General features: G+C 48.2%; 1 protein-coding gene across 1 annotated transcript in view; it reads left to right on the top strand.

Moving 5' to 3' along the window:
- LOC119382249 (pseudouridine-5'-phosphate glycosidase) overlaps positions 1-18,645 on the top strand; it is a gene marked incomplete in the record, with an annotated part of 1,023,505 nt that overhangs the window by 121,234 nt on the left and 883,626 nt on the right. Inside the window, 1 exon segment of the mRNA XM_037649958.2 lies at positions 1,306-1,417. Within this exon segment, the coding sequence (XP_037505886.2) occupies positions 1,306-1,417 (112 nt within the window).

Here is an 18,645-nt window from a genome sequence, read left to right as displayed (position 1 = left end):
ATCCCACGTACGCACGTCGGAGAGCCGGAGGAGTTATCTGTCCACAACGCTGTACGATCCCGGCAACAGAGAGCTTTAGTTTGTCTGTAGACGTCCTAACGTTTGTGGATACCCGGTTGCCGGAGCCGTTGACGGCGGCAGCAGCCGCGGAGCCGGTAGTGACATCTTGTGCCGGTTTGTACAACTAAAATATCTTTTTTTTTGTGTTTTCTTAGGCACACCACGGTTCTTGTAACGTACGTTGTTTACAACATGTAACGTACGTTGTTTACAAATAGTCCCCGCTCGATGACCGCATCGCTTTTTGCTTGTATTTCTAATTCGGCACTTTCACGAGTTTCAAAACTCAAATAAAATACTTTCATAGGTTTTGTTTGTGGCTCACATCGAACAGATGGCACCTTTCTTTCCATAAATCTGATGTAACAGTCAAATTGTGTCACCACTCTTTTAAGAAACTTTCACGAAACCTTTTTTTTTCTGCATGGAGATTTGCTGCTATATTTTATGTCACTAACTAGGTTAGATACGAGTGTATCGAAGCATCTTGAAATACAACTAGAAACTATAGTATCGAATACAATAATAGCTGTAGTGTCTTGTACCTATATCTCAAATACTTGCCCGAGTATCTTGTATGGGATCATGATACTGGTACGATATACATGTGCCAAGCTCTTGTACCCGAGCTACACGGAGTCGGTATCGCTGGCAGATTGGCTCTAACAGGAAAGAATGAAGAGCCAATGAACTGCTCTATACGCTGAGGTCTCCCTCACATTCCCTCAGTCCTGTAGAATAGTTCTTCGCTCTAAGTGTCGGCCATTCAATGTTTTTTTTTAGCGGCAGCCACACCAGGGAAGGATGTTTAGCAGCGGAGCCATTTAGAAAAACAGGCTCCTTTATCAGTACATAGCGCTATCGCCGAGTCGGTACAACCTGGAATGGCAATGGGGACGTACGTTTTTTGCACGAATGACACTGAAATCTTCCGTATTTTATAAAGTAGGGATATTCTAGCTAAATTATAAAAAATGTATTTGATGCACAAATGTGCAATTGACTATCTTGTATTGTCTTGATCGAAATAGTCATAGAGGATGCTGATATAGCTGCGCATTGAATGTAGATGTAGATCACACTGTATTAAGTATACGCCATCATGTAGCCCGGAAGTTGACCTTAAGTTTAAGGTGGCACTCACTGAAACGACCTTTTCAATAGGTGGTTTTGTTGTGCCGACATACAGCCGTGCGAATTTCGAACAAGAAAATGGGGCGATCACACTGATTTTCTTCAAAACAGGACCATTCGTAATCTCCGACGAGGTGGCTGCTGCGCTGAGTGATGTCCGTCCCATTGTCGCACTGGAGACAAGCATCCTAACGCACGGAATGCCTTACCCTGAGAATATCAGGTAGGTGGAGCTGTACTCTTCAGTCTTACGGTTCTCTGCACAGAAAACGGACTTCAACATTACAGAACACAACTATTTAAGAACTGGCTAGCATCTATGAAACTGATGGACTTGACTTTTGCCGCGGGACGTCGCGAAAGCGTTCAAAGTCACGTAATGGTCGACGACAGAACAACAGCACATACATCTCTTACGAGTAATGTAAAAAAAAAATACAGGTCACTTACGTGAAGCACACGTGCTCAGTGGGGAAGCAGCATTTCGAAGACTGTGCTTGTATTGAATGCTTCAAGGAATTTCGTATCATAGTGAAGGCTAAGTGAAAGAAGTCTGAAGACGTCGAGCTATGTCGTTCTGCAGCCACGGGTCGACATGTCTGAATGTGCCGTAATCCGCCTTGTTGCAGGTAGTCCCTACATGCCATTTTAAATGCGAACATTTCTTGTCGTACGAGAAACGCTTTCACCACGCCTGTCTGTCTATGTGTCCGTCTGTCTGTGCCTCTGTCTGTCTGTCTGTCTGTCTGTCTGGGTCTGTTGTGTCTATTTCTGTCTGTCTGTTTGTGTCTGTTGTGTCTATTTCTGTCTGTCTGTCTGTCTGTCTGTCTGTGTCTGTTGTGTCTATTTCTGTCTGTCTGTCTGTCTCTGTTGTGTCTATTTCTGTCTCTCTGTCTGTGTCTATTTCTGTCTGTCTGTCTGTCTGTCTGTCTGTCTCTCTGTGTCTGTTGTGTGTATTTCTGTCTGTCTGTCTGTCTGTCTGTCTGTCTGTCTGTCTGTCTACACAAGACAGAAGTGCAGGGGAAGATGTATGCGTGAAGCCATAAGAAAACGTTGGACAGGGACGACAGGCGAACTTGTCAAGAGAACAACTGCCTTGCCAGCAATCTGTATGAACATGCCCTCTACACTCCCCTGAAATCATAAATGTTCAGAATGAGAAGGAAGCAAGTGCGTAAAAGGGAAGGGAACTAAGCGTAAGGATAAAAAATAGTGCTTCGTAAATAAAACTTTTGTAGGAAGTTAGCGCTGCGTCCACGTCGTTTCTTTGTGTTCCTGCCTTTCGGTGCGCTATAGGTGTTAAGATAAAAAAGTCACAGTTTCGCCGCAAGGGCGAAGCAATGAATGCGATAGCAAGAAACTAATGCTATACGAAGTGAGGCTCGCCAATGGATACTCTCAGTTTGAACAGCGCTGCTGGTGCAAAGGCGGCCAAAGCAGCGAAGGAAACTAGAGTGCTTCAAGTGTCGAGCTGTGACACTCGATAGTTCGCGCTCATCTTCTGTTTGTTCGTTTAGCGGCGTCCCTTGAGCTCGAGTGACTTTCGTACGCTCCGTAATATAAGCGCGGATATCACGGTGAAAGCGTGAAACATCCCTCTTCCCCTCAGCACGAGAAAACCGCGCGAGCAGACAGCGGAAGGGCAAGGTTCTCCCTGCGCAAATGTAAGAAGAAGCGAGCGAGCTCGCCGACGACTTTTAAATCCACCCGTCGCGCTCCTAGCGCCATCTCGCTGGTAATGAATAAACGTTTATAAGCGCCTAGCGTCTCTGAGTCCGTCCAGCGGTAAAGGGTGTGTATATAACGCTCGCCGTTAGGTACGTGGAGGATCTGCGTTTCGTGGCGCAGTGGTTAGCGCCACTCGCTGCGGAGCAAGAGGTCTCTGGTTCGATTCCGCGCTTCGGAGGCATTTTTCTGAATTATTTTTCTTTGGGGCTTTTATATATATATATATACATACTTATACATATACGGTGCATGACGGCGGCGACGGCGACGGCAAAATTCGGCCGAGACTGTTCATATAATTGCTATCGCAATAAATCATAAAAGAAAAAAAAGCAAATGCGGAGGTACTTCGGTTGTATACGCGTTTTGTTCGCGTTGATAGGCTAGGATGCAGGCAGGCAAGCAGGCAAAGAACTTTATTTTGATCCGGAGACGACGCTCACTCCCCCCTTAGGGGGCGACATCGGCGGGCCGCACCCACGACGGGACGGGAAGATGCATCTCCTCGGCCATGTCATGGGCTCTCTGGCTAGCCCTTAGCTGGTCTTCTTTCTCGTTGCCAGTGAGAAGATATCGCCAGTCCTCCTCCGTAAATCGAGACCCGGGGCTTGCGCGCAGTACAGGACATTGCCACAGCATGTGTTGTAAAGCGCAACGCGGGTTACCACAGCGAGGGCAGCCCAGCTCTATGCCTTTAGAACATTTAAGGGGAGAAGCGTATGCCTCCGTCTGTAACAGAGGTAAAGTGATAGACTGAGTTCTGTTTAGATGTGGATGCGGGAGGGGGAACTTGCGCCGTTCCAACTGATAGTGCTTGCAAAGTTCATGAAAGCTTAGGAGGGGATCTCGGTAGTACCAGCTTGCGTCCTCAGCCTCTGAGTGGTTCTCCCCGACGTGGAATGTTAGACCTCGCGCTCGGGAGTGTGCCAACTCGTTGGCATTAGGGATGGTTCCGTGTACGTTTCGGCCAATGTGTGCCGGGAACCAGATGATGTGCTTTTTGTCTGCCAAATTGGCAGCAAAGAGCAGGGTGTCGGAATGAAATGTTTTTCGTTTCGGTTTTAGTATCGTTCCACCGCAAGAAGTTCCCTTATGTTTCCGTTCCGGAACGAAAAAGAAATGTTCCATAACGGTTCGTAACAATTTTTTTCTTTATGCTAATATTTGAAGTTAAGGTAATCATAAAAAACATTGTATTTTTGAAGTAGTTTTTTGCCCTCTTCTTAATAAAGTGGGACAAGGGTAAAACGTGTTCTTCAGAGGAGTGGAAGTAACTGTACGACAAATTCCTACCAACTAGCACAAAGCAGCATTAATTTAAAAGTCATAGCAATTATATTCTGAAAAGAGAAATACGAATTTTTTCAGTGGGCTCAAAGTTTTATGTCAAGGGAGTGAGCACGATCTCAGAAGCAGCACGTCATTGAGTGTACTCTCTCTGTGCGAGACCGCTGTTTTGATAAAAGTATCGCCAGGCCTGCGCGGAATACACAGCACAGTCGCAGCGAAAGCTGGTTGCAGAGTCTCTTGGCGACAAGTACACATGCAAGGTACGCACTACGTCATAAATCATCGCAATTTGTCTGAACTAGCGAAGTTCCCACTATGCCATTTTTCGTCATTTTTCGGAGAATCGCGGTATCCGCTACACATCTGTAGGCATTACGTGCACTTTGTGCTGTGGGTGATGGTGATGAAGAATTATGGCTGAGCACTTTCCAGTGGGTGCGAAGCAGTGTTGCGGAATGTGCGCCTCCATTCCATTCCAATTCCATTCCGGGGAATTATAACTTGCCGAAATTTCATTCCTGTCAATTCATCGGAATGAAAAAAACTTAGCCCATTCGCACTCTGGGAATGGCCAGGCAGTTCAATTCCATTCCTGTAATTCCTCAACGTAGGAAAGGCATCTTGATAGTATTATCGAGTTAAGAATGAACGCCCCATAAAGCTGATGTCATCAGATGCACTAAGAACTGCAAAGGTACGCAAAACATGTTACCAAGGTCGAGGGATAGTAGCTTGGTGACATATCTCGTGCAGTCCCATAGGGGCAGTCCTCCCGCTACCTATAGTATTTGCATGGTCAGCATGTTGGAACGAATGGTGATGTAATATTGTTCAAGCTTAAATGTGTTAATTCTAAAATTACGCAATTCCATTCCCATTCCATTTCGTGCAAAATGCGCTTAATACCATTCGCATTCCATTCCTCCAAGCGTTCCCTCATTCCATTCCTGGGTCGCGAAAATGTGGAATGATTCCGGAGTCATTCCACTTCTTGTGGGGCAACTGCGCAACAGTGGTGAGAAGCACTAAACCGTACACTCTTTGAGCTATTAGCACTGTGTGATGACTGGTTGTCATTTTATTCTTCTGCCACGCTATATTATATTATGTTAACACGATTTTTTGCCCGACAGGACGCCTGTATAAAGTATTTTTGCGAAGGAGTTTACAAGCACCAGCGTGGCATTGTGGTGGAAGACCCGACTGCCACGCAGAAGACTCAAGTTAAAATCCCATCCGATCCGAGAAATTTGTTTCCCAATTATTTTTTTATATCACGCAATAGCGGTAACAGACACCGGTGGATGCGGACAACTATGGCGCCAAAATCAGCCGTTGTGATCTCATAACAGCTTTCGCTGAAACAAACTTCAGCTCCTACAATGCCCACTCCACTTTGGCCTGCGTGACAGGCGCCCAACAGTCCACTTGCGTTAATATAAACATCTCTGGTTGCCACTGTTTCAGGTTTTCGCACAATTTCAACATATCTTTGCTTTGGAATACCTGCCTGAGGCACACGCTTATACTGTACCCTGAGATACGCTCACATTTCACGAGCTCAATAGTGAGTGATTGCGAAGTTTTCTCGTGAACCGAAAAACAATTGAAAAAATTTCGGTTTCACTCCGGAACGAAGTAATAGATAAAGTTTCGGTTACGTTTTCGTTCGTCGAAAATATCGTTTTTTTTTTTTCGTTTTTCGTTTTCGGTTTTCGTTCCGTTTCGACACACTGGCAGAGAGAACTCGAGTGGCTTCCCGGCATACCGAACCCATCATGAATGCTCGGGCGGTTGCTCGCGAGTCGGTGTAAAGAGCTGTGCGGTTGGTGGTAGCAAGAGCGAGCGCTAGCGCAACCTGTTCAGCGCGATCAGCGTTCGCGTGTAATAAAGTCAGTGACGACAAATGGTCGCCTTTAAGTGTGGTTACTACTGACACACAGTCATCCGAGTAACCGTACTGCGCTGCGTCTACGAGGGCCACGTTATCCTCCATACCGGCTGCGTTACTGAACAGGGCTCACGCCCGTGCCTGCCTTCTCTCCACATTATGTGTGGGGTGCATGTTTCGGCGTATCGGGGATACTGTGAATTTAGCGCGCAACTCCACGGGGAGCTGGCACTCTCTTTGTTTGGTAACAGGAGATGTGAGCTGGAGGTGTGCCAATAATCGTCGCCCAGCCTCAGTGAAAGACAGCCGTACAAGTTGGGATAATTTTTGCGCCTCAACAATTTCGCTGAAGGCGTTGTGTATACCTCGCGCATTGAGCTTTACTGTGCGGGTGTTGCCTGGTAACACGAGGACCTGTTTAACACACCGGCGAATGATTACGTCGAGACGGTTCTCGTCTCCTTTCGGCCACAGGTGAGCGGGAGCTAGGTAGTTGATGTGACTCATGAGAAACGCGTGGAAGAGTCTTCAGAGATTCTGCTCAGACAGTCCCCCGCGTTTGTTGGCCACTCTATTGATTAGCTTTGCCATTGCTTCGGCCTTTTTTTCGAGATGCGTGTTACGCTGGCGGCGTTACTGCCATTGGCTTTTGTAATCATGCCCAAAATGCGTACTTGCCCTGCGGTGGGGATGAGTGAACCATCTGCTCTAAGGAGGTTGATTTCAGAGTAAACGCCTTTACGTGCCTTGTATTTGGGGTGGTAAAGTAGTAGCTCCGATTTCTCTGCCGATAGGGAGAGACCGGCCTACCGTAGAAACGCTTGTACCGTGTTTACTGCGCCTTCATCATCATTTATTTACCCTTAAAGACCCTTTTCAGGGTAATACGTAAGGGGGGGGGGGGGCAAAAGCATCAATAACAGCATGTTCATTATTACATAAGGGAGGACAAAAGCATCAATAACAGCATGATTGTCATCATGCAATGCTAGAAAAGAAAAACAAAAGAAAAAAATGTTTGCAAAATATAGAATACATGATTTCAATTTCAAAAGCGAAGCAAAGACAGTGCAATAGGCAGAACAAGTGGTATAAATGCCGTTACATAAAGAACAGTACATGAAATAACACTGTAATGGTGGCAGATTACGGGTTAAGAAAACATGAAAGTATGTACCTAAATTTATTGGAGTCTTGCTCATTTACTATTTGCTCGGGCAACGCGTTCCATAGCTCAATAGCAGTTGGTAGGAAGGATTTGTTGAATGCTTTAGTGGTATCATGTAAGCGTTGAACACTGAGACAGTTGCAGTCTTCCTTCGTTGCCCCCCGTACACCAGACTGTAACGTCGTCGGCGTAGAAGGCATGCCCGATGCCGTCGATTTGTAAGAGTTGCCGCGAAAGTGCGCGCATGGATAGGTTGAATAGGAACGGAGAGATTACAGCCCTTTGAGGTGTGCCTCGCGGCCCTAAGTTGAATTGCCGTGGGCCCAATATGCCTAGTCTCAAGGTAGCTTTCCTGTCTCGAAGAAACTAGCTAACATAGTTATAGAAACGTGTTCCTAGTGCGGCCTCCTTAATAGAGACAAGAATGTGTGAATGCTTTACTCGGTCGAATGCTTTCTCGACATCGAGCGCTACGATGGCTCTCGTGTCTCTGGTTAGTTTGTCAAGAAGCTTGTGTTTGAGCATCAGAATGACGTCCTATGTGGACATAAACGGAGGGAAGCCGATTTGGTTGAGCGGTAGTATTTGTCGCTCCTCTGCAAATTTCGTGACTCGTTTGAGGATGACATGCTCCGCCACCTTACCCACACAGGACGTGAGCGAGATGGGGCGAAGTGAGCCTATGGCTAGGGGTTTGTCCGGCTTCAGGATTAGTATGACAGACGCCTCCCGCCACTTGGGTGGGACGTGGCCTGTTTTCCAGATTTTGTTGATGTGCTCCGTGAGGAGTTCGATGTCCGCCTCTGCGAAATTTTTGAGAAGCTTATTCCGTATGCCGTCGGGGCCCGTGGGCGACAGGCAATTGAGTTCAGCTAGGATTGCCTTTACCTCAGCGCAAGTGAAGGGGGTTCCGAAAGGATCCTCCTCCATCGTGTCCCGGGGCGGGCGGGTAGTCGGCGGGTGAGCTGGGGTCAGTGCATAAGTGACGCGCTGCTAGCTCATCGGTGATCTGAGTGTCTGTGCTATCCGAGCATTTGAGCTTGTGTATCGGTCTATCTATCGTAACTTGTTGAGATGCTTTCGATGGCTTGTCGCCTAGTAGCTGTTTCAACAGGTTCCATTTGGCCCCGTTTCTCATTTGACCGTCTACCGTGTTGCACACCTCGTCCCAGTTCTGACGCTCCAGGGTGCTGCAGTTGGTCCTCAATCTGCCGGAACTTTTTACGAAGATTTCGATTAGGCTTTTGTGTGCGCCATCTCTCGTGAAGTGCGTTTTTAGCCTCGAGAAGGTGAGCGAGCCGGCTGTCCATACGCTCGACCTCTAGGTCTGTTTCGACGTCCTTTGTAGACTTAACAACGTCCTGTGTAAATCGAGTGAGAAGTTCTGCTAGTGTGTCGTAATGTGTATCGTCCTGTTTCCTGAGTTCTCGGAGAGAAGGAAGGCTTTGCGCTGAGTGATAAATCAACTGGAAGCTATTGCATTTTGTAATCAACAACGCTATTCCATTTTCCCATTGCATATGTATATACATTACGCGTGAGCAGCCACTGAGCATGATGGACACAGAAACTTTAACGTCACGTTTGTGTATGCCAAAACAAACCCTCACTGTACCGTCCACATAAGAGTTTGTTCGCTTGCCGGATGTAGGACTGGCAAGCGCCTTCAAAATGACGAGGCCTATTTTTGAAGGTCCCATTTGCCACCGAATAAAAACCACAGTGAACATTTGATGTGGCAACACGCACATATCTTTCGCAATTTCTCAGTATGCCCGCCATCCACTTGAGGTTGCAGCCTTCAGTTGTGACCGCGCCGCTGGTACATATAAACGTGCCTCAGATAATAGTCTGCTGCGAAGTGTGAACTGCGTGCTGCAATTCGATTTCTGCATGCTTAGGGGTGCAGTGCAGCGGAAATTCATCGATGAATGAGTAATGTGTACGGCCCAACTTTCACGAGTGACAGCAAGGTGCGACAGTGGTGTAGAAAACTTGAAGCGGAACGCACAAAAGCTCATGACGCACGTAGAGAGGGAAAGAAGCGAGTGTCAACCAATGATCTGTTCAACATGGGTGTCAGGCGATTCGAAGTTCTCGTGGGGTCACACTTTCCGTGCTGAATGATTCATTCCCGAAAGTTCGCGGTGAGCTTTCTATACCATCTTGAGTGAGAGACTCCAATATCGTAAACTCTGTGTGAGGTGGACTCCCAAGGTTCTGACAGGTCATCACAAAAGGCAGGAAATGGACGCCAACATAACGTTGCTAATGTTTTGAACAGAATGACCACAGTTGATGAGACATGGGTATGTTTAAACATTGAATAAAAAAGTGCAACACAAAGAATGGAAGCATTCTGATTGCCCGAGTAAGCAAGTACAGGCGAACCTTCTCCACGAGGAAGTGTATGGCTACTGCATTCAGGGACGGAAATGGTGTTTTCTTAGTGGAATTCATGGAACCTCGCACGACCATCACTGGAGCCTCGCACAACGTGACACTTGAGAAACCTACAAAGGGTAATACAGAACAAGCTAAGAGGAATGCTATCATCACGCACTGTCATTCTGCATGAAAATGCCCGGCCGCACAGTGCAGCTCCAACAACGAAGCCCCTGTAGTGTTTTCGGTGAGAAGTGCTACATCACCCACCCGGAATTTGCTCCCTCAGACTACCATCTCTTTGCTCACATGAAACGCTGGCTAGGCGCTGGCTAGGAGGGTCGGAATTGGACTCAAAAGAGCTGCACACCGGCGTACAGAACTGGTAGAAAGAACAGGCGGTTGTATTCTACAAGAAGGGCATAGGAAAGTTGGCGCCATGCTACGACAAATGCCGCAATCGAGAGGTCGACTACGTAGAGAATTTCTTGTATATGTACCAAAATGTTGCGCACATAGCAATTTTAATTTTTACTTTTTTATTTCGCGACTGATTAGACCTTGAAAAAATAGCCCTGGCAGCTCAAAGCACCGAAGTGATTACGCCCGTCACGTAAATTCTAGTTGTACGTGCATTAGTTCAAACGTTCTTTGCATACTAAAATGTTCTCTGATACGCAATACATTCGCGAAACAGGGCAGCCAATGGCTCCTGTATTAAACGGTCACCGTGTCTACGCGGCGAAAAAATCACCGAAAGTTGTGGGACATCATCTTATGGCGAAAGTTTCAACTTTGATAAAGTATATAATTAGATCAAATTTCCGGTCCCCGAAATGCAGAAAATATAGTCATATCTAATTCACAAGTTTAGTACGCTCCAACCAACAGGTATAGACATTTGAAAGAGAGTTCTTGAATCTGTCCGATATAGCAGGTGCACGACTACAACCAGGCAGACTTAAGCCTCTTATCTAAGAAGTTAAAGCGTTTTGTCCATGCAATTCTCATGTTCAGTTGCTGCTCAGTCACGTATGATGTATGCTTTGGAAAAAAATGACGTGGACACGCAGCTTAATTATGACGGAGAGCGAAGCCCACCTTCTTCCGCTAGGCGTGAACTAAACTCGCATAAAACCCGTGTACATGCCCCCTTGTTCTCATTCTTTCATTTACGATTTTTTCCTAACTCTCTACATTTGACGCGCTAACATATTTCACTAGCCCCGCACTGTACTTTCTTCTTCATTCTTCCAACTTTCTCTCTCTTTTTCGGCTTTTGCGTTTGGGGCGAGTGAACGAGGCCTATACATACACAATGCTAAGAAAGGCCTCGTGGAAACTTTGCCGACATTTCCTTTGAAGTCATTTGCCCGTCTCCCTGCATGTGTGTCTGTCTGATCGTCTCTGTCCGCCTACGTCTCCGAGCCCTCGTGGTGGTTTCGGTAAATTCATATACTACCAAAATTTGCAGGGTATGGCGTAATTGTTAGATGAACATTCGGGCCACCTCTTGACGAAATTGCCATGGCATCCATATTGCGTAAATCGTAATCTAGCTGCCGTCGTCTTCGGACACTCGGGGTCGTTTCGCTAACTTGATATATACAGACATTTCTATGTTATGATAAGAGTATATAACCAACATTATTGGCAAGAATGTTATGACATGCATGTCGCGCACTTCGTGGCATGACATCCTGAGATACTTGGACAAAATCTAACAAACTGAAACTGGAGAGTATCCGCAAAAATCTGTTAGGCTCATTTATAATTGTTACAGTTGAAAACATCCCATCGGACCTCCTACAGAAAGCAGGACTAGAAAAACTTGAAATGAGGCGCTGGCACGACGGGTTAAGACTATTTTATTTGCTCTATCACAAAACTTTAAAAGTTGGTCAATCCGCATTCACAGCGCCTGCCATAAGCCGCTTTACTCAATCTCTTCACACAAAATAGATGGCGGAGCTAAAGTGCAGAAGAAGCATTGTTATGAACGTATACGTTCTTTCCGCGGACAATTTGCGAGTGGAATGCCTTTGTCTGCTGATGCTGTTGAACGTGCAAAAATTAACTCGTTTCTGCTAACGATCAGAAATGCACCTGCACAGGCGCCAATACGCTTGAGGCTCGTTCCGTCATGTGCTCACATGCTATCGATTATCGCTTTGCTGTGTTCGAATAAACGGTGATAATTTTTTTTCCGCCTTTCTGTACCATGGATGTACTACATACTGACTGCAGTATAATTTGTTCCCTGTATTTGTTTGTACTTATTAAAATGTCACTGCTTGGCGGAATGTTACTTCATGTTCTCTTTTCCTTTCTTTTAATGTACATTATTCACTATTATGAGCTTGTGTTGTGTTCTGTATTTATGCCGCCCCCCCTCCTGCACAAAGCACCATAAGTAGGCCGGCAGTATGTAGCAAATAAATGAATGGTGATGTACCATTGTGGCGGTGGTCGTTTCAGTACCTTTTTTGCACTTTATTGTGCGTTACACGACTGAGGTGCTTGATAAAAATGAATGACAGGACATGGTATATCATGAATGACACGAATTAAACGATACACATGTCGTGAAGCCATCATAGCAGCTTGCATAACAAGGTATGTACCAAAATATGTATGTAGGCAGCTGGTAAAGCTCACAGGGTCCCTTGTGCATTTACCTAAGATGACTGCAAGGCGAAAGCCATGTTTTCTTCTTCTTAGTCAATGTATTGATCCGATCGCCACTCTACTAAAGCTTCGTGCACCTAACGTGATTTTCCACAACCTCCAGGATCGGAGGCACCTAATGTAGACTCTAAGAAAAAAAAAAGATCATGTGTGACTCTCTTCGGAGAGTTCTCACTTGCCACATATATGACTGTCTTTAAAGAGGCACGCTGACTCTTGGTTGGTGAGACGCGGTGCGCTGTAGGGGAGTACCGTGACCCTCTGGGAAGAGTGGAAAGACTTTTCCGAAGGATACATTACCACTTATGAGGGAAGGAAAGGAGATGTTTCTTAAGGGCTCGTTTAGCTTTGTTAGACACAATATTAATGAGAACTAGAGACAATATTGCCAAGGATAATATAGGGGGTATTATCTGTACTATTTAGAATATAAATGTGAAGAAAGTAAAGTGGACGAAAAGATAACTTGCCAGCGGCAGGTCCCTGTCGGCGGCAAGTTATCTATTGCCGGCCGGCGGCAATACATGATGACATGTACCACATTTATCCGCAGGGGCGTCAGCTTCTGCAGGCGTTTGGGGAGTAGCGTCACCGAGGGCCTGAGCTAACGTGGGGTTTCGACCTCCTACCACGCGTAGTTGGGCAGGGCTGAGCTGCATCCGGAATAGGAGAGGAAAAAGAGGGGGACGCGTAGGAGAGGAGATGGCGATACATATCGCGTACTGTCGCAGCGCATTGTCTTTAGGGAGCCTTCATGTGTGCACGCCCCCTCCGTTTTTAAGACTGGTTACACACTACTAAGACGGGGACGAACGGGTGCCGCTATAAGGAGCTTCGCCCCTACAAGGCGCTTATCCCCTACGACGGCGTTAGTTTCTATTGCCACACCCGCTTCATGTTTTATTTTGATGTATTCGGGTTTGAACAGCAAGGACTTCAGCAACGCTCAGCGCAAACCGCACATCATTGTTCGAGAAGCTTCGCGATTATTGTAGATCATTTTGTTAAGGATTCGCGTGAGACCCGAACACTCGAGCTTATTCTAGACCTTGCGCGACAACCAGCGATAACGCTGGAATATTCGACGTCACATGTATATATTCCGACGCGCTTCACCGCTTGTCAATTGATCGACGGTCAACGCTGTGTTCGCCGCTGTCAGTGCATTGCTACAGTTTGACTTCCAGTTTCCCGGACACAAGTTCGGCCAAATAAAGAGTTTCATCTCTGACGTGCTGACTGCTGCCTTCGTCGACGTCACGACCACGTCACATCAGGTGGAGGTGCTGGGTACGTTCATGTTCCGGACGCCCCCGTCAAGCCGTGAACCCAGCCCAGCTCGTGAAGAACACACCGACACCATCAGGGACAGTCGAGCAAGCCGGAGACTCAAAGGACTACCCCCTCAATTGAGGGGGTTAGTCCTTTGAGTGGGTAGTCCTTGAGGGGGACTGCCCCCTCAAGCACACTGGTCCAAACCGGGGCCGGTCGCCCAGCCCGTATCCGGGAAACTAAGGGCAGCAACTGATGGCGGTGCGGTTGCTGTACGACGAAATGCCGAAGATCCTCCGCGGCCGCCGACGACGACATCGCGACGAGACCTGCAGAACACGACGCGAAGCAGACGAAGCCCTGACGACGAAACCTCGGTCGCTGAAGAAGAAAGCAGCTGGACAAGCCGACCTAGCCGTGACCCAACGCCGCGATTTTACCGCAACGCAAGACGACGGATTAGCGACCTCAACGCACTATTGGACAGCCACAACGTCACCGCTCTCGTCGTCACTGGAGCCGACTATTCCGTCGTCAGTTGACCATTCGCCACAAGGTTGAAGAAAGTTAGGACCACTTGGCAATGCCCCGAAATCCGCATCGCTGGGGGCCATCTAATAACTCCGGCTGGAGTGTGCACCGCAAGAGTCACCATCAATAACCGAACTTATCCTGCGAGCTTTGTAATCTTACAACATTGCTCCAGGGATGTGATACTTGGGATGGACTTCCTAACCCACCACGGCGCCGTCATCGATCTGAGGTCTGAGTCAATAACATTAACCTCAGAAAAAGCGCTGCCGCCACACACGACGCCAGGGAACCCCGTATTGAATGTGATAGAAGAGCACGTCACCATTACGCCTCTCTCCACCATCATCATTTCCGTCGGCACCGAAGAACCCGCAGACCTTGAAGGTGTCATCGAGGGCAATCGGCACCTACTTCTGAACCGTCATATTTGCGTCGCAAGTGGCATACGAGCTGCGTGATGGGAAAGCAAAGGTAGTGCTGACAAACTTCAGCCACGAATATAGGCACCTCAACATTGCTACGACGGTCGCCTACATACACGAATTCGTGGACGCCAGCAATGCTTTCGCCCTCTTCGATGCTACCGAACCTGCTTCGACGGATCGACGAACGCAACCCGATTTCGACGTCAACCCGAGCCTCCCGAAGCACAAGCAAGACCAGCTAAAAGCCCTGCTCCTACAATTCAAGGACTGCTTCTCGTCGTCGTCAAGAATTTGACAGAACCCAGTCCCGAAACATCGCATCATTAGAGAAGAAAGTGCCCGACCAATCCGTCAATGCCCGTACCGAGTTTCGACGCGAGAACGCGGGGCTGTTAAGAAACAGGTGGATGAAATGCTACGCGACGACATCATCCAGCCGTCGAAGAGCCCGTGGGCATCCCCCGTGGTGCTAGTGAAGAAGAAGGATGGGAGTCTACGTTTTTGCGTCGATTATCGTCTCCTGAACAAAGTCACGAAGGACGTGTCTCCCCTTCCGCGGATAGACGACACCCCAGATCGACTCCACAACACCAAGTACTTTTCGTCGATGGACCTCAAGACCGACTACTTGCAAATCAAAGTCGACGAGAGAGACCGAAAAAAGACTGCCTTTATAACACCAGACGGCCTGTTCAAGTTCAAGGTCATGGCCTTTGGGCTTTCCTCGGCACCCCCGACTTTCCAACGTGTCATGAATACTGTACTGGCTGGCTTGAAGTGGCAGACTTGCCTCGTGTACTTGGACGACCTCGTTGTGTTTGCCTCAAACTTCGACGAAGACCTACGGCGGCTTGAAGCTGTACTTCAAGCAATTAAGAGTTCCGGACTGACCCTGAAGGAAGAAAAGGGTCGCTTTGCGTACGAGGAGCTCTTGTTACACGTGATAAGGAAGTCCGGAGTACGCCCTGACCCGCAGAAAGTAGCCATCGCTACATTCCCGCCACCTGCCGACAAGGACAGCGTCGATTTCTCGGCCTGTGCGCCTATTAAAGGCGGTTTGTCAAAAACTTTGCCCGCATCGCCGAGCCACTTACTAACCTTACCAGGACCGACGTCGAGTTCAAGTGGGAAACGCCGCACGAGGAAGCATCTAAAGAACTAAAACGACGCCTACAGACGCCGCCGTTACTCGCGCATTTCGACGAATACGCCCAAACAGAAGTGCACATCGATGCAAGCAATGTAGGTCCCGGCGCCGTTCTTGGGCAGAGGACTGACGGATTGGAAAGGGTAATCAGCTACGCTAGCCGGTCGCTATCAAAGGCGGAAGCCAACTATTCTACGATAGAAAAGGAGTGCCTTGCCCTAATCTGGGCCCCTATCTTTACGGAAGGCCGTTCAATGTTGTGAGCGACCACCACGCCCTGTGTTTTCTAGCAAACTTGAAGGACCCTTCAGATCGTCTCGCACGATGGAGCTTGATACTTCAAGAATTCGACATCACCGTCGTTTACAAGTCCGGAAGAAAACGCTCTCACGCCGACTGCCTGTCTCGTGCCCCCGTGGACCTGCTGCCCCAAGACGACTAGGATGATGCCTACTTCTTGGGAACCATAAGTGCCAACGACTTCGCTAAACAACAGCGATCCGACCCGGAACGCAGAGGCCTTATGGAATACCACGAGTACAAGATCGCCGTCGTTCCGAAAGTGTTTCAGCGAGCACTGGCGTCGTTTTTCTTACGCAACGGCGTTCTCCAAAAGAAGAACTTCTCACCACATCGAGCCAAGTACCTTCTCGTGGTGCCTTCAGAATTGCGATCAGAAGTCCTCCAGGCCCTGCACGACGACCCGACAGCAGGACACCTCGGTGTTTCCCGAACACTGGCAAGAATACAAGAAAAGCACAACTGGCCGCGCCTTGCCGCCGACGTCACTCGCTACGCAAGGACATGCCGAGACTGTCAGCGACGCAACACACCGCCAACAAGACCAGCGGGCTTTCTGCAGCCTATCGAGCCACCTCGGCGACCGTTCGAACAAATCGGGATGGACCTCCTGGGGCTGTTCCCAACGTCGACTAGTGGTAATAAGTGGATCGTCGTAGCTAACGACTACCTGACCCGCTACGCCGAAACAAAGGCCCTACCTAGAGGCAGTGCCGCCGAGGTAGCGAAGTTCTTCGCTGAAGACATCGTTCTGCGTCAAGGCGCCCCAGAGGTCCTCATCACCGACCGAAATACGGCGTTTACTGCGGAGCTCACTCAGGCGATCTTGAGGTACAGCCAGACAAGCCACCGCCGGACCACAGCGTACCACCCTCAGACCAGTGGCCTCACCGAGCGGCTAAATAAGACCTTCGCCGACATGCTGGCCATGTAAGCTGACGTCGAGCACAAGACGTGGGACGCCATCCTTCCGTACGTGACCTTCGCATAAAACACCGCTGTGCAAGAAATGACGCAGGTGACGCCTTACACGTTGGTCTGCGGAAGGAGCCCAGCAACGACGCTCGACGCAATGCTGCCAACGGCCGCCGACGAAGACAATCTCGACGTCGCTGCCTATTTACAACGCGTCAAACAAGCTCGACAGCTCCGCCGCCTGCGCATCAAGAACCAGCAGAGGGTCGACAGCCGCCACTATAATCTCGACGACGCCACATGGAATACCAACCCGGTGACCGTGTGTGGGTTTGGACGCCGATACGCCGTCGGGGACGTAGCGAGAAGCTTCTGCGGCGATACTTCGGGCCATACAAGGTGCTTCGACGTCTCGGCGCTCTAGACGTCGAGGTTATCCCGGACGGCATTACGAGCTCTCAAAGGTGCCGTGCACGATCTGAAGTCGTCCATGTCGTGAGCCTTAAGCCGTTTTATGCGCGTTAGCGAACCTTAGGACTGTACATTTTGCTTTATTTTGCTTGTACTTATTGCTTGTTGTAATTTATTTGTGTATGCACTTGTTTTTCTATGTTCTATCACAAGCATCGGGACGATGCTTTTTCAGAGGCGGGCAATGCCACACCCGCTTCATGTTTTATTCTGATGTATTCGGGTTTGACCAGCAAAGACTGTCAGCAACGCTCAGCACAAACCGTGCCTCATTGTTCGAGAAGCTTCTATTGTAGATCCTTTTGTTAAGATTTCGCGCGAGACGCGATCACTCGAGCTCATTCTAGACCATGCGCTGGAATATTCGACGTCACATGTATAAATGCCGACGCGCTTCACTGCTTGTCAATTGACCGACGGTCAACGCTCTGTTCGCCGCTGTCAGTGCATTGCTGTAGTTTGACTTTCAGTTTGCCGGCCACAAGTTCGGCCAAATAAAGAGTTTCATCTCTGACGTGCTGACTGCTGCCTTCGTCGACGTCACGACCACGTGACACTATGCAACGTTATCAATAAAATTACAGCTATGAACCGCACTGGATGTTTCCTCGTACAAGGACTATGGACAACAAAGAAGTGTCAGCTGCCGTTACAAATAACTATAATATATTCCGCAAGTATTGAAATAACAGATATCACACTTTCTCAACTCCACCATTATCTTCTTTACTCTCCTGACATTTGGGAGCTCTTACTGAAACTGCGCGCCTAAATATGAAAAAAACAGACATAGGAACCAGTATAACACGAAAGAGAAACGTGTCTTTACGAAGGTAGTTCAATGTTTATTGAACATGAAATGAGAGCTTGCACAATTCTGTTGGTGTTTGGCAGCTGTACGTGGCGCGCAGCGCCTACAAGAACGCCACCGAAAGCCGAATAGCGGCGGGCGTTGGAACCGACGGCGGGCTTCGTGCCGGAGACGCCTTTTCAATCATCAAAAAAACACCCCCCCCCCCCTCTTCCACAGCGAGCATGGCGGCAGCGCGTGCTAATGCAGCAACGACAAACCGGTTTTGCAGCAAAGCCGGTTATCCGGCAATTCGATTCATCGGTTATTCGATTTCGAAAACCGCATAACCGGAGTGACCGGATATTCGGTTTGTTATTCGGTTAGTAATATTGTGATATTCGGATATTCGAATAACCGAATTCTTGTGTAATGCTAGGAAAAATA

The sequence above is a fragment of the Rhipicephalus sanguineus genome, chromosome 2, assembly GCF_013339695.2.
Source record: "Rhipicephalus sanguineus isolate Rsan-2018 chromosome 2, BIME_Rsan_1.4, whole genome shotgun sequence".
Lineage (NCBI taxonomy): Eukaryota > Metazoa > Arthropoda > Arachnida > Ixodida > Ixodidae > Rhipicephalus > Rhipicephalus sanguineus.
This window is presented reverse-complemented; position numbering and strand designations above follow the sequence as displayed.